This window comes from Cotesia typhae, unplaced genomic scaffold (genome assembly GCF_013202065.1).
Source record: "Cotesia typhae breed Kobodo isofemale line unplaced genomic scaffold, CoteBio_Ctyphae contig_48, whole genome shotgun sequence".
NCBI lineage: Eukaryota > Metazoa > Arthropoda > Insecta > Hymenoptera > Braconidae > Cotesia > Cotesia typhae.
Genome location: NW_027423756.1, coordinates 13031075 through 13043281, shown reverse-complemented (window position 1 = coordinate 13043281; position 12207 = coordinate 13031075). Strand labels below are relative to the sequence as shown.

General features: G+C 29.7%; 1 protein-coding gene across 1 annotated transcript; it reads right to left on the bottom strand.

Moving 5' to 3' along the window:
• Positions 1–58: 58 nt before the first annotated feature.
• On the bottom strand, positions 59–2556 carry LOC141529957 (thiol S-methyltransferase TMT1B-like). The gene is made up of 3 exons (XM_074246761.1): positions 1232–2556; positions 664–926; positions 59–465 (listed from the first exon to the last, which is right to left on the bottom strand). Exons 1-3 carry the CDS (start codon positions 1506–1508, stop codon positions 205–207), a joined length of 801 nt encoding a protein of 266 aa, XP_074102862.1. The 5' UTR covers positions 1509–2556; the 3' UTR covers positions 59–204.
• Between the last annotated feature and the right edge of the window lie 9651 nt (positions 2557–12207).

The following is a 12207-nucleotide window of genomic DNA, read 5'->3' as shown; positions in this document are numbered from 1 at the left end:
ATTTTCTACTGTCGTTGACGACGATCTATCAATATTAATGTAGTATTTTCATTGTTAGTTTTATAAAAAATAATTATAAATATGTCTTTGCAATAAATATATTTTTTGCAAGTAAGACTTTAATTTATTTTTATACAATTAATTATTATAAAATAAAAAATGGATTTTAATTAAGTGATTAGATAATTGTAACTATTAATAAAATTATTTTCTAGCAGTGCCCATAATATGATAGCAGGTTAAATTTAATCGATAAGGCTGAGACACGTATCCACGTAATTTTATTTTTTCCCATTCCACGGACTTGAAATTAGCGGATTGAATAAATTTAAGCGGATTTGAATCCAATCGGCAGTCTCCAAAAAGTGAAGGCCAAATTTTTGTTTTTGTTAAGAAGCCTTGCAACCAACGGGTTAATGCATCTTTGGTATCTGGGATGTGTTCTAAAAATAAATAGACACCTCCCTGAAATATTATTAGAAAAAATTAATTTAATTTGTATCAAATAATTCTACTTTGTATTTTATTATTTTTATCCGTATATTGAAGCTATTTTTGAAAAAATTACCTCAAACAAGTATGAGATAGTCTTAATTACGTTTGTAATCATATTTTATAAAAAACACAATTACTTTATCAGTAAAATAAAGTATTTTTTTTTACCGGTGCAAGAACTCGGCGAATTTCCTTGAGAACTTCAGGCACCGATGATACAGAACAGAGAGATCTAGTTGTAACAACAGCATCCAAGTAATTATTAGGAATATCTTTTATTAGACAACTACCGTCGCCTATTATTAATTTTTCAATTTCAATGTGAGAAAATTGCCATGCGTGGTCACTTTCTGTTAAATATTCTTTTAATTTATAATTCCAATCAACGCCTATTAAATGGGTACCATTTGGATAAAATTGAATATTTTGACCTTTAAAAAAAAATTAATAATAATAATAATATTGACATTTTTAAAGATATAAGCTCATCCCGATGTTACACTCATCAAGCCCTTTCATTTGAGTACCCACATCAATTTTTCATATATTTTATATATCTATATATATTATATATATGTATATATGAAAAATATATAAAAAATGCATGTGGGTACTCAAATGAAAGCTCTTGATGAGTGTAATCCCAGAATGAGCTTATATCTTTAAAAACGTCAATATTTAAAAAATGATCTTGTATTTTGTGAAATAATTAATATTGAAAAATATTAATAATTACCAGTTTTAACTCCAATTTCGAGCACCCTAATACAATTATTAAACCGTAAAAATTTATCATAAGACTCTAAATTATTCAATGACTCAAATAAACGCCTTTTATACGGCACCGCAACTTCAGCACACTCCGATTCAAATCCCAATAAATGTGACCGATAAATATAATTAGTTAATTTACACCACTTTGAATTGACAAAATAATAAATAATCAACATGATTATTAATAACAAACCATAAATAGAAATAATATTACGGATCCAGATATCACATGTTGCCATGTTTAAATTGAAACAGTAAATATTTACAACTATTTTTGTTTATCTCTGTTTGCATAACGTATCAATATACACTTATAATAGTAGACGTAACTACTATTTAATCTAAAGTCAAATATTTTTGTGATATAGACATTTTTTTTTTCTTTTAATTAATCCACCGAAAAATCATAATTAGATCATGAAAAAATTTTGTTGTAAATATACATAAATATGACTGATAATTATATTTTTAAAATATATGTGCTACGAAAAATGATACTGAGTAATCAAGTGATAAGATAATTTATTTTTATACTTTTTTTTTTTTTTTAATTATGAAATGTGTTTACTTGTAATTGATTTTGATTAAAAATTTAAAGATAATTTTACGAATGAAAGATTGAATTTTTTTTTTTTTTTTTTTTTTTTTTTCATTTCAAAGGCGAGGTTTTATTTAAATAAACAAATATTTGATTATTTGAAGGACTTTGAAGTCACAAAAAGTAAAAACAGCCGGTCTATTATCAGTGAAGCCCCCTGTAAAGTATTAAGTAGTATTAAGAAGAAAGATGGATAAAAAAACTAGTGGAATGAATGATTTTTACCCGAATGTGCAATAATGATGGTTGATGGTAAATAAAAAAATGTTGGAGTCAGTGGGGTCAGAGAGTAAGAACAAAGGAGTCCTGGGTTTTCCAAACCAAAAAAGAAATAAACCCCCGGTGTACAATAGAGTTGGGTAGCTTCGATATTGATGCCAGGGCAAGCAAATGTCTTTGTCGTTGCGCTGAAGAGTGACCACAAACAACGGGGTCGACGATTACGTGCACCCAAGTGGTAAGTGGTGTACTCACCCATTCGTGCGATCTAGACCAGAAGCGCACATACGAACTTCTCTTAAATGTATAGTCGCATAAATTCGATTGAGAGGCATTTCGCGATCTGGAGGCGTTTTGTTTTTGACGTTGGGCGGAGAGAAGGTTGGCCGTTGTGGCGGCTCGTTGACTTGGATGAATCATCAAGCTAAATTCAACCTGGACCCCTGTACTGATGAACACCCTAAACTTTGTGCTCAATCTCAAAGACGTTAATCCACTTTGTTTTTTTTTTTTTTTTTTTTTCGTTTATTTAATCTTACGATTTCATTTTTTCCCAGGAAGCTCATATTATTTCACATGATCAAGTTATCAATAATTAACCCTCGAAGTCACTTTTATTTTTTCAACATTAAAAACTATTTAATTTATTAAATAATTACTTTTGTTAAATTGTACTGTACTTTCTTAAATATTGACTTTTTTAAAAATATAAGCTCATCCCGATGTTACATTCATCAAGAGCTTTCATTTGAGTACCCACATGCATTTTTTATATATTTTTCATATATTCATATATATGTTATATATAAATATATGAAAAATTGATGTGGGTACTTAAATGAAAGGTCTTGATGAGTGTAATATCGGGATGAGCTTATATCTTTAAAAATGTCAATAGTTCACGAGATACAAGGTCATTTTTTAATTTTCTATCTAGAGATAGAGATTTAAAAAAAATTATTTCAACAGGTTATGGGCCGGAAAAAATTTCACTATTTTTTTTAAGTAAAATATAATATATGTAATTAGGTATGTAATTGTTTATTAAAAATTATAAGAGTTAAAGTGTGATATGATGAGGATGTACTACCCAACGAAATGGCGGTACTTGAGGAGTACAGGTAAATGGATAGAGTTAAGTACTTGACAAGTGCACGTCTAGTTGGCACAGCGATGCACATCATGGTCACGTTTTACCAACGACTGTCAGTTGCTGTGACATGCCCCGGGTGTGTCAGCAAATTCAATCGCTGAAGGTAGATACATGGACATTATTATTGTGTAGACGGATAAAGAGGCTACATCGAATATTCTACATACAACTATTGTACATTGTGTATTATATATTATGTATTACACTTGAGTACCCTGCAATTGGAGCCCACATGGCCTGAGGACTCGAGTATCTATCGGCTTATTGCCGGTCACGAAGCAAATTCGCCACCTATCATTGCGATCTTTTGAGAGTGAAAAATATTTAAATTCGACTACTCTATCACGTTTGCAAAAACAATTATAATAATAATAATAACTGTCATTTTATTGATAAAATAGTTTATTAATATAATAAATTTTTTTACATTTATTCTAATTATTTTTTTTTTTTTTACTATAAAAAGACAAAAAAAAATTTTTCGGGCAATTATTAATTATAAAAAACATTTATTTTTATGAAAAATATATTTCAATACTTATAATTTGAAATAAACAATTATAAATATAGTATTTTACGTAAAAAACTAGTGAATTCTATTTAATTTTGTGCAGGGCCCATAACCTGTGAAAATTCGTAATTTTTTTTTCTTCAATAAAATTCATTTAATTATTTTTTTAATATTATCAAAAGTTAAAATTATCTATTGAGATAATTAGTAATTAAAAAAAATGTATTTTTATCAGGAGTATATTTCACCACTTATAATTTAAAATAAAAAATTATAAATATTACATTTAAAAAAAAAAAAAAAAAAAAAAAAAAACTAGTGAATTTTATTCAATTATAACCTGTTGCAATCAATAATTTTCTTTCTCTAAAATATCAATGTTAATTATTTTTTTCCTTCTCTCAAAAGACGAAAGAAACTTTTCAGATAATTGTTAATTATAAAAAAGTTTGTTTTTATCACGAGTATCATATTAACTTTTTAATCGCACCTGTCAAGTAGATTATAGACCGGCACGTGTGTCATCAGACCCTCCACCAAGTATAATCTCAAACTCGTTACAATCGCGATTAGATGGTAAAACATATATAGAAGGCTTCACGTGTCGATCACGCATAGATCTCCAGCTATGAGTTTCATGAAGAAAAAAAAAAACATATTTATCCAACGACAGATGTATGAGTCATTATACAGTAAACAATTACCTATCTTTTGGTTTTTTTTTATATCCGTATCCCGTATTCCGTCATTAAAAATTAGTTTTTTTAATTTCCACTCGGAAAGATAAATCTACGAGTTAAAAGAAACAATTACCTAAAGTGTGGAGGTATTTAGTTTACCTAATTGCGCAAGATAGAATCTGTTTTGTACTTAGCAATGTATAACTGACGCACACCTTTGACACGCGACCCCAGTTTGGTTCCACAAGTAGACGATAACATATAACATATGTCAGCTTTATATTATTCAACATTCGGTGGCATGTTGATAGTCTTCTGGCGGATAAAATATTTAAATATTAAAATAGAAAAATCCAGAGTTTTGCCGACTTTAATTTTGTAAATTTTGTCGAGTCACGTATTTAGTTGTTGATTTTCTATTGTTGTAGAAAAAAGACGAGGTGTTGGGTAAAAAATGGAAAGCGCATTGTCTTAGGAAGCAACTTTGGCTGCATATTGTTGGGGTGGGCTTCGAGAAGTGTGCTACAGTATGGACAGAATACCGAGCAAGAAGAAGTGCCAGTCGAGGATGCTGCTTCAAGTGCTACGACAGCGGATGTTACGGCATTGTCTTCATTGTCGCCGAATTATAATCAATATTTTCACAATATCGCGGTCTATTGTTTGAGACACGAGCGCAATGCGTAAAAATTGTTCTTTTTTTGACTATTTATTGTAATTTTTTTAAAAATACATTTATCCTGTTTCGAAAATTTTACGATTGATAATAAAAAATCAACCACAAAATTTGTATGGCTGCTATAAAAATAAAAATACAAGTTGAAAAACACCTGGAGATTTTTTTAAAATTTTGGATCCTATTTTTTGTTGGAAAAAATAAAAATCGTTTAATGTGACTTACTAAAAAGTTTCATTTTTAAATATTGACCGAAAGAAACACAATAAAAATATAAAATAACAATCGTAAAACGCGTGTAGATAGAGAGATACTCTGAAAAAAAAATAACATCCAGGTTGAGAAGAAAAATCAGCTATAAATCTTCGTGATTTCTAATGTCGTAAACACAGTTTTTAAAATAACTATTTTCAACAAAACTGCTTTTTATGTGTATGTATTTTTATGATATAAAATCTAAATAGAGAAATACGAAAGGATTTTTGTAACCTTAATTGGTCCCTTACAAAAGGTTTTATTTTTTATCGTGTAATAAAATATTTTATTTCTTCTTTTTAATAAATATTTTCACGGAAAGAAGATAATAATCTAAATTTTGAGCTTGAGGAATATTTAACGTACAATATATAAAATTAGTTCCACTTTAAAGAGAGTAAATATAAATATATTAATGTGAAAAAAAGCGCGTGTTTTCATTTTACGCCCTTGCAACTCTTTCTTGAAGAATAGAGTGACAAAATTGACCTCAAGGGTAAAATATGGAGAGAAAAGACGTAACTCGAAAAAATAACCGTAAAATATATATCTGTTATTATTTACAAAAGTCAAAAGTGTACATTGTGTCCTCGCGTACCAGCGGGTGTCGCCAACACGACTTGACAAATATTGGTGCAGAAGAATTGTAGATGTAGTAAGTGGTTGTACAAGTTAAGTCAAAGGTATTAGTAATATTCAAGAGGATAGAGAATCGAGAATGGCCTCGACAAATTATTGCGAGAAGGTTAACGTTTGTGGGATATAATGAATGATGAGTAGCCTTAACTGTCCTTGCTTGTACTCAATTTGGTCCAGCTGTAAATCAGTAACGACTTTCTATTTAAACAAAATTCTGTTTACGAGTTATGGATAAGTTCAATGATTTCTTACGGAAAATTCGTCTGACTTGTACCAACTTTTCACGTTTGATTATCTTTTGCCTTCGTGTGATTAAAGTACTTTACGCTTCTATTATTCTCTGTTATTATTTGTTGACGTTAGTCATTGTTAAAGAACGTTAAGCCTAGTTATTACTTTATTACAGATAATATTTTTACAATGTAAGTCGCTTGTTTTCATTCACGTGCGCTGTTTTGTTCAACAATTACTCATAAATTTTTATATGACATTGCCACACGACTGAAATTTATTTATTTTTACAATTTTTTCAGATGGAATTTATTCAATTTTTTTACTAGAAAAATTTCAAAATTTATTATATCTTTAAAAATGTCAATAGTTAAAATAAAAAATTAAAAAAATAAATAAATTCACTGGCCACAAAATTTTGCTTTTTCTCTTAATAATATAGATTAATATTAAAAAATTATTTTAACTAAAAATTAATCAAAGGAAAAAATAAAAAAAAAGTCTTCGGAAAAAAAAATTTGAATCTTTCTCCAGAATTTATAAAAAAAAAAAAAAAATTCAACATTAATTCCAAAACGCGTGGTCACGTTATTTCTCATAAAGAAGTTTGTTGTTTTCCAATATTTTAAAAAAAGGAATTTATTCTAGTCAAAGGAATGCAGCTAGAAAAATAAGAGATAGAGAGATAGAGAGATAGAGAAAAGAAAGGTAGAAGTGAATCCAACTGTCCAACTGGGCAACCTGACACTATTTGCCAAACAATGCACGGATAGCAAGCATTAAGTGGCAATGTTACGCATTTTTAAAAAAACCCCCACTGTGAACCCTATTCTTACGCTATCTCTTCCTCAGCGTCTTCTTCCTGGGCATCTTCATACTCTCCCGCGGACAAACTCGTGATTTAGAACTTTAAAAATACGAAGAAGAGCACATTTAGTTGCTATGTTCCTTGTACAAATGATTGTAATCTGTCTTAGACTATGCACTTTTGGGATGAGCATCTGTTATGTTGGTAATTTAAAAAAACCACCTCACTTTTTTTAAATTCCATTATTACTCTCTATTTTTTGGATGTTTAGATTATCCTCGATCTCGAGGAATGTTTTCTTTAATGGCCTGCGCGAAAATTCATGATCTTTCTCGGAAAAATAGTGACTCTAGACCACGGTTCTATTGTCACCAAACATTTAAACAGGTTACATTTTAAACTTTTTCAATGAATTTAGATTTTTACCAACTGGTCCGTATAAAAGTACAGAATGTTTTGAATTCTTCAGCAAGTTTATGATGCTCGTAAAACAATTATATAGAGCCATCACGGCTGAAAGTCAAGTTTACTTTTTATTCACAATTTTCATGCCTCGTTTTATAGATTGATATTTTTTTTAATGTTTCTATCGGTAAATGGAAATTTTAATATTTAAATATCTTTGTAAGAAATTTTTATGGGTACAACTTTTTTTAATTAATTTGTCAAGATTAAAATGTTCTGAAGAATATTATCCGAATCGAATCGAACGAATTACAGGAAAAAAAGACTTTCCTTAAAAATAAAATAAAATAATTTTATTTAATTAAATTATAAATAATGTTTTTTTTTTTTTTTTTTTTTTTTTTTTTTTAAATATAAAAATTGTTTTCTGTAAGAAAATTTTACAAAAATTTTATTTGTGTTTAAAAATAAATATAGTTGTGTTAAACGTGACCTGAAGAGACTTAAACACACTTTTATGGCTTTTGAGATTTTATTTCCTCTGAGGTACGAGATTTGGTTTAAACTACTACCTTTTGCTTTTAATAAACATTATTATTATCCTAGTTTTTATGCCAGAAAACAAGTTTTTGAACATAAAAATGTGGTCAATTTGTAATTCAGATTTCTACAGCAGGAGTGCGGCTGCCCAAATCCGAGATTAAACTCAGTCAGACCCAATATTGTGTTTTCAAATTGTATAAAAAAAAATTATACTAAATTTTGAATAAAAACATCCTTCAAAAATGTATTTAAAATAAAAAAAATTTTTAAAAGAAAATCTAATTTAAATTTTGTAAAGAAAAACCCCCGGGAAGCGAAAGTTACCGATTTAATTATTGATAAAAATTTGTGCGTTATTTTCCAATAAGCAAACAAAGTAACAATGAATAAATTTTAATTCATTATTCTCCGTGACCTTTAAAGTTGAATAAATCAAACTCTATCCGTCTAATATCTAATAAAAAGGTCAGATTAAAAATCAAAACTCAAATACCGAAAAGGATTGAAGAGACTTTCTCACAGCGAAGATTTATTATTCATAAAACTTTCATTGAAACCCATCCATAATCCATAGGCAAATAAAACTAAATATATTTGAATTGAATTGAAGCAACACAAAAGGTGTACGGCGTATCGACACTTATTTTAACAGCTGACGAAATACGCGGTCTTTATTGTAAGTACTAGACACAAAGTCAAAATTTTCTCTCAACCTTCTTGTTGTCGCTATAAATAAAGACAACAATAATATAAAAAAATATTGAAGCCGAGTTTGACATCTCTATTGAGAGAAAAATAGTTTGATCCAGCGACAGTGGTGGGGAATAATAATAGGATATGTTATGGGTCCATATGTAGACACGCTAAGACAGAAATTGAATCAACATGTTTTTCCAGGAGATGCCGACAAATATTTTGTAAATTTAGAGAAGCAGGAAAACTTTTAAAATCCAGCACAAATATAAGAAACGGTTTTAGTTCTTTTTTAAACCGACGAAAAAACCATATTTTGCTGTTGTGTTTGTGCTCCGCCCTGATACGCTTTGACGGCACATTTTATAAGCCGGCTCATTGACGTCTTGCTGTAAATTTGGTACAGTTTAGTGTGATGATGTTTTCGAATAATTTTATATTATGTGTTCATATAATATATTCTTATTATTATTTTGATTTTATTATGGTGTGTATGTTGGTGTGTAAGACGTTTTGGACGTCGTCGGGGGCCTAGGCTGGCTCTGTGTTGGGCCAGATGCCGTTAATTTCGCCGATTTGCCATGACGGGCATGAAGAAAAAGGTCCCGACTAAGACGTCTTTTTCCAACTTACTGCATTCTGTATATGTGTATTATACATTAATCCTGTATTATTTTGATTATGTATATGTGAAACTGTTGCCTACACATTACTGTTGCTGTGTTGGATCTCGAGATCCGAGCGGCAACATAAGCCATGCCAAATTTTAAGTGATTCGTCACTCACTCCGGGGGTGGACCTCGCCGATAATCTATTTATTGCGTGCATAATCGTTCACTCGACGCGAACACACATTCTCACTTCTTTGTGTGTGGGTGAAATTTATTCTTCGACACACAGATATCCTTTCGAGCTCATCATCACATCGCTTTTATGTGTATAACGATGGTGGACACATTTTTTATGCCAAGATCTGGAGAAAGATTGTGACGGCTTCATCACCAAATTCTCAAAAAAATAATAAAAATCTGGATAATTTATGGCTTTTTATTCAATTAAAATTTTTTAAGATCACTTTGTGGAGATAATTTTATTCGACGCTGATAAAAAATTTACTTTGATCAAAAAAAAAAATTTTTACTTGAATCAAAATATTCTAACTCTTCGAATTTTATATTTTTCTTTTCGTACATAATTTTATTTCAATCATATTACTAATATATGTCATTATTATTCTAATTTAAATTAATTCAAAAAAAATTAATTTAATTTAAAAAAATTAATTTAATTCAAAAAAAAATTATTATCCAAAAAAAAAAAATTTTTTAAGCATTAAATAAATTTTTTTGATTCAAAAATTTTATTTTTGAATTAAGATAATTATTTTACCAATTTGAATGTTTCAAAAAAATTCTATTAAAATTGAAATTTATATAATTAAGTATGTTTAACACATATTCAAAAAGCATTCATAAAAAAATTGAATAAAGGATTGAAAATTTGAAAAATAGTAATTTTGAGAAGTTTTGAGTAACTGCTGACATCACAATGATGCGAGTAAGTGGAGGGTGAGAAAAAAAATACCGACAAACATGACAAATTTGTATAAAAAAAAAACGACAACATCATCAACGAAATAACTATTTGTGAAAATGAATATGAATATAAGTGCATTGTTAAAATTTGAGAGATTCATTAGCCAAGTCTCGAGAGAGTTAAACATCTTGAGGATATTCCCCCGACGACGATAATTTGTAAGTTTTCGCTCTTTTAACTTGTGTACACTCTTTTGTAGTACCCCGGCATATCGGAGTGCATAACGATTAAACATCAACTGTTGCTGTACCAGAAGAAATACATTATTATTTATTATGTGTGCATAATATACCCAAAGCAGAGTTTATAAGAACCGTACACTGGATTGCAATTGGCTCTTGCGACTAGGCGTGTTTCGCAGCTTTTGTCCGACATTATCGTGTCCCGTGGGTTGAACCATGCCTGACACTGTATAAAACATAATACAGTACAGAGCAACACAAAACACTAACGAGATTAATGCATTTGAGCCCATAAGAAACAATACAGTGTGCCTAAGAGGCTGGATTGAGCGTTGCACTTGAATAGTCTGGTTACGCCGTATAGTAACGATTGTAATTAAATAAAAAAAAAAAAAAAAAAAAAAAATGGATTTTTTTTTAATAAATTTGATGTAAAAAATTTGATGTTTGGATTTTTGCAAAAATCAAAAAATCAAAATTGGCATGTAGAATTTTTGGAGTATAAATAAATATATCAGGTACTATAAATGCAGAGACATCTCTACCTGCTCGTTTTTTCTTATAAAGTCATTCGTCGGTGAATTTGGTATCCTGACAGAACGAAAAACGGCATCAACCAGCCGGCAGCTGGTATCCTCTAATTGAATTATCTAGTTTTCAATTCGACGCGGAGATTTGGTCCCGACGAAAAGTCATGATGGCTAAATATTGAAAAACATGCCGCGCACACTGGGCTTTGCTTTGCTGTGACGTATATGTATGGCTGGTCCGAAGAAGGCGGATCTGCATTTTATACACGCTTCTTTTCTTTATTTAAAATTTTTTTTTTAAGCCATTGGACTTTTGCCGCATAAATATTTTTCCTTTTTTTAAAAAAATTGTGTGGAAAATTTTTAACTGTAAAAGTCTTAGTTTATTTTTTAAGATACTTAAAAATTTGTATAACATTCATTTTTATTTATTTGAACGATTACAAAATTTAATTAGAATAAAAAATTAATTTTTCTTGCTTTTTTAATTTTTTTTTAATTTATAAAAAAAATAAATAAATTTATTGTTTATTAAAAAGTGGAGCTAAAGCAAAATTAAACATTGAATTGAGTTGTACCCAACAATAATCAATAAATACATACATGAATGTCCTTTGTGTGGTGAAAAAGTGAGGAACTGAATGACGGAAACGCGTACGCCGTCAACAAAAAATTAGCCACGCAGTCAAAACGCATACAATACTCGAACAATGTAACTTTTACGAAGCGAGAAGTTATTCTCATGATCAGGCATTAGTGTTTTACGACGCAGCATTATCGAATCGTCACGCGTGTCAGTCAGTTAAAACTTTTACAAACTTCCTTTTCGAATGGTACCTTCTTCTTTCGACCAAATAAGTCTTCTGCTTTTTTTTTTTCCACGTAATGGTCTCCTTTTAGATGAACATCTATATACAGACACCAAACCGTAGACTCGTAAAAAATCAGGACTCTAAACTCAACACGACCAGAGATACCAGAGAGACATTATTTAGTTCAGGCTAACCAGCTACAGCCAAAAACCTGGACATCCACAGACTTAGTCTCGGTGTTTGGGAAAATCCATTTTAAACTCGATCGCCCACAGTGCTGGGTTCATCCAGTATTGTGTATTATTCCATGTACTGCACTACACGCAATGTTAGCAGGAATTTTTTCGTACCCACCGAATCTCCGGCTCTTGAATTTTTCGGGAGAAATTTTTTAAAATATATCTAAA

Excerpts from the sequence above, each read along its gene's own strand:
- LOC141529957 (XM_074246761.1), bottom strand. The coding sequence starts at position 1,508 with ATGGCAACATGTGATATCTGGATCCGTAATATTATTTCTATTTATGGT. Across the intron at positions 927-1,231 it reads CGAAATTGGAGTTAAAACTG|GTCAAAATATTCAATTTTAT; the intron begins GTAATTATTAAT and ends TTTTTTTTAAAG. Across the intron at positions 466-663 it reads TTCGCCGAGTTCTTGCACCG|GGAGGTGTCTATTTATTTTT; the intron begins GTAAAAAAAAAT and ends ATAATATTTCAG.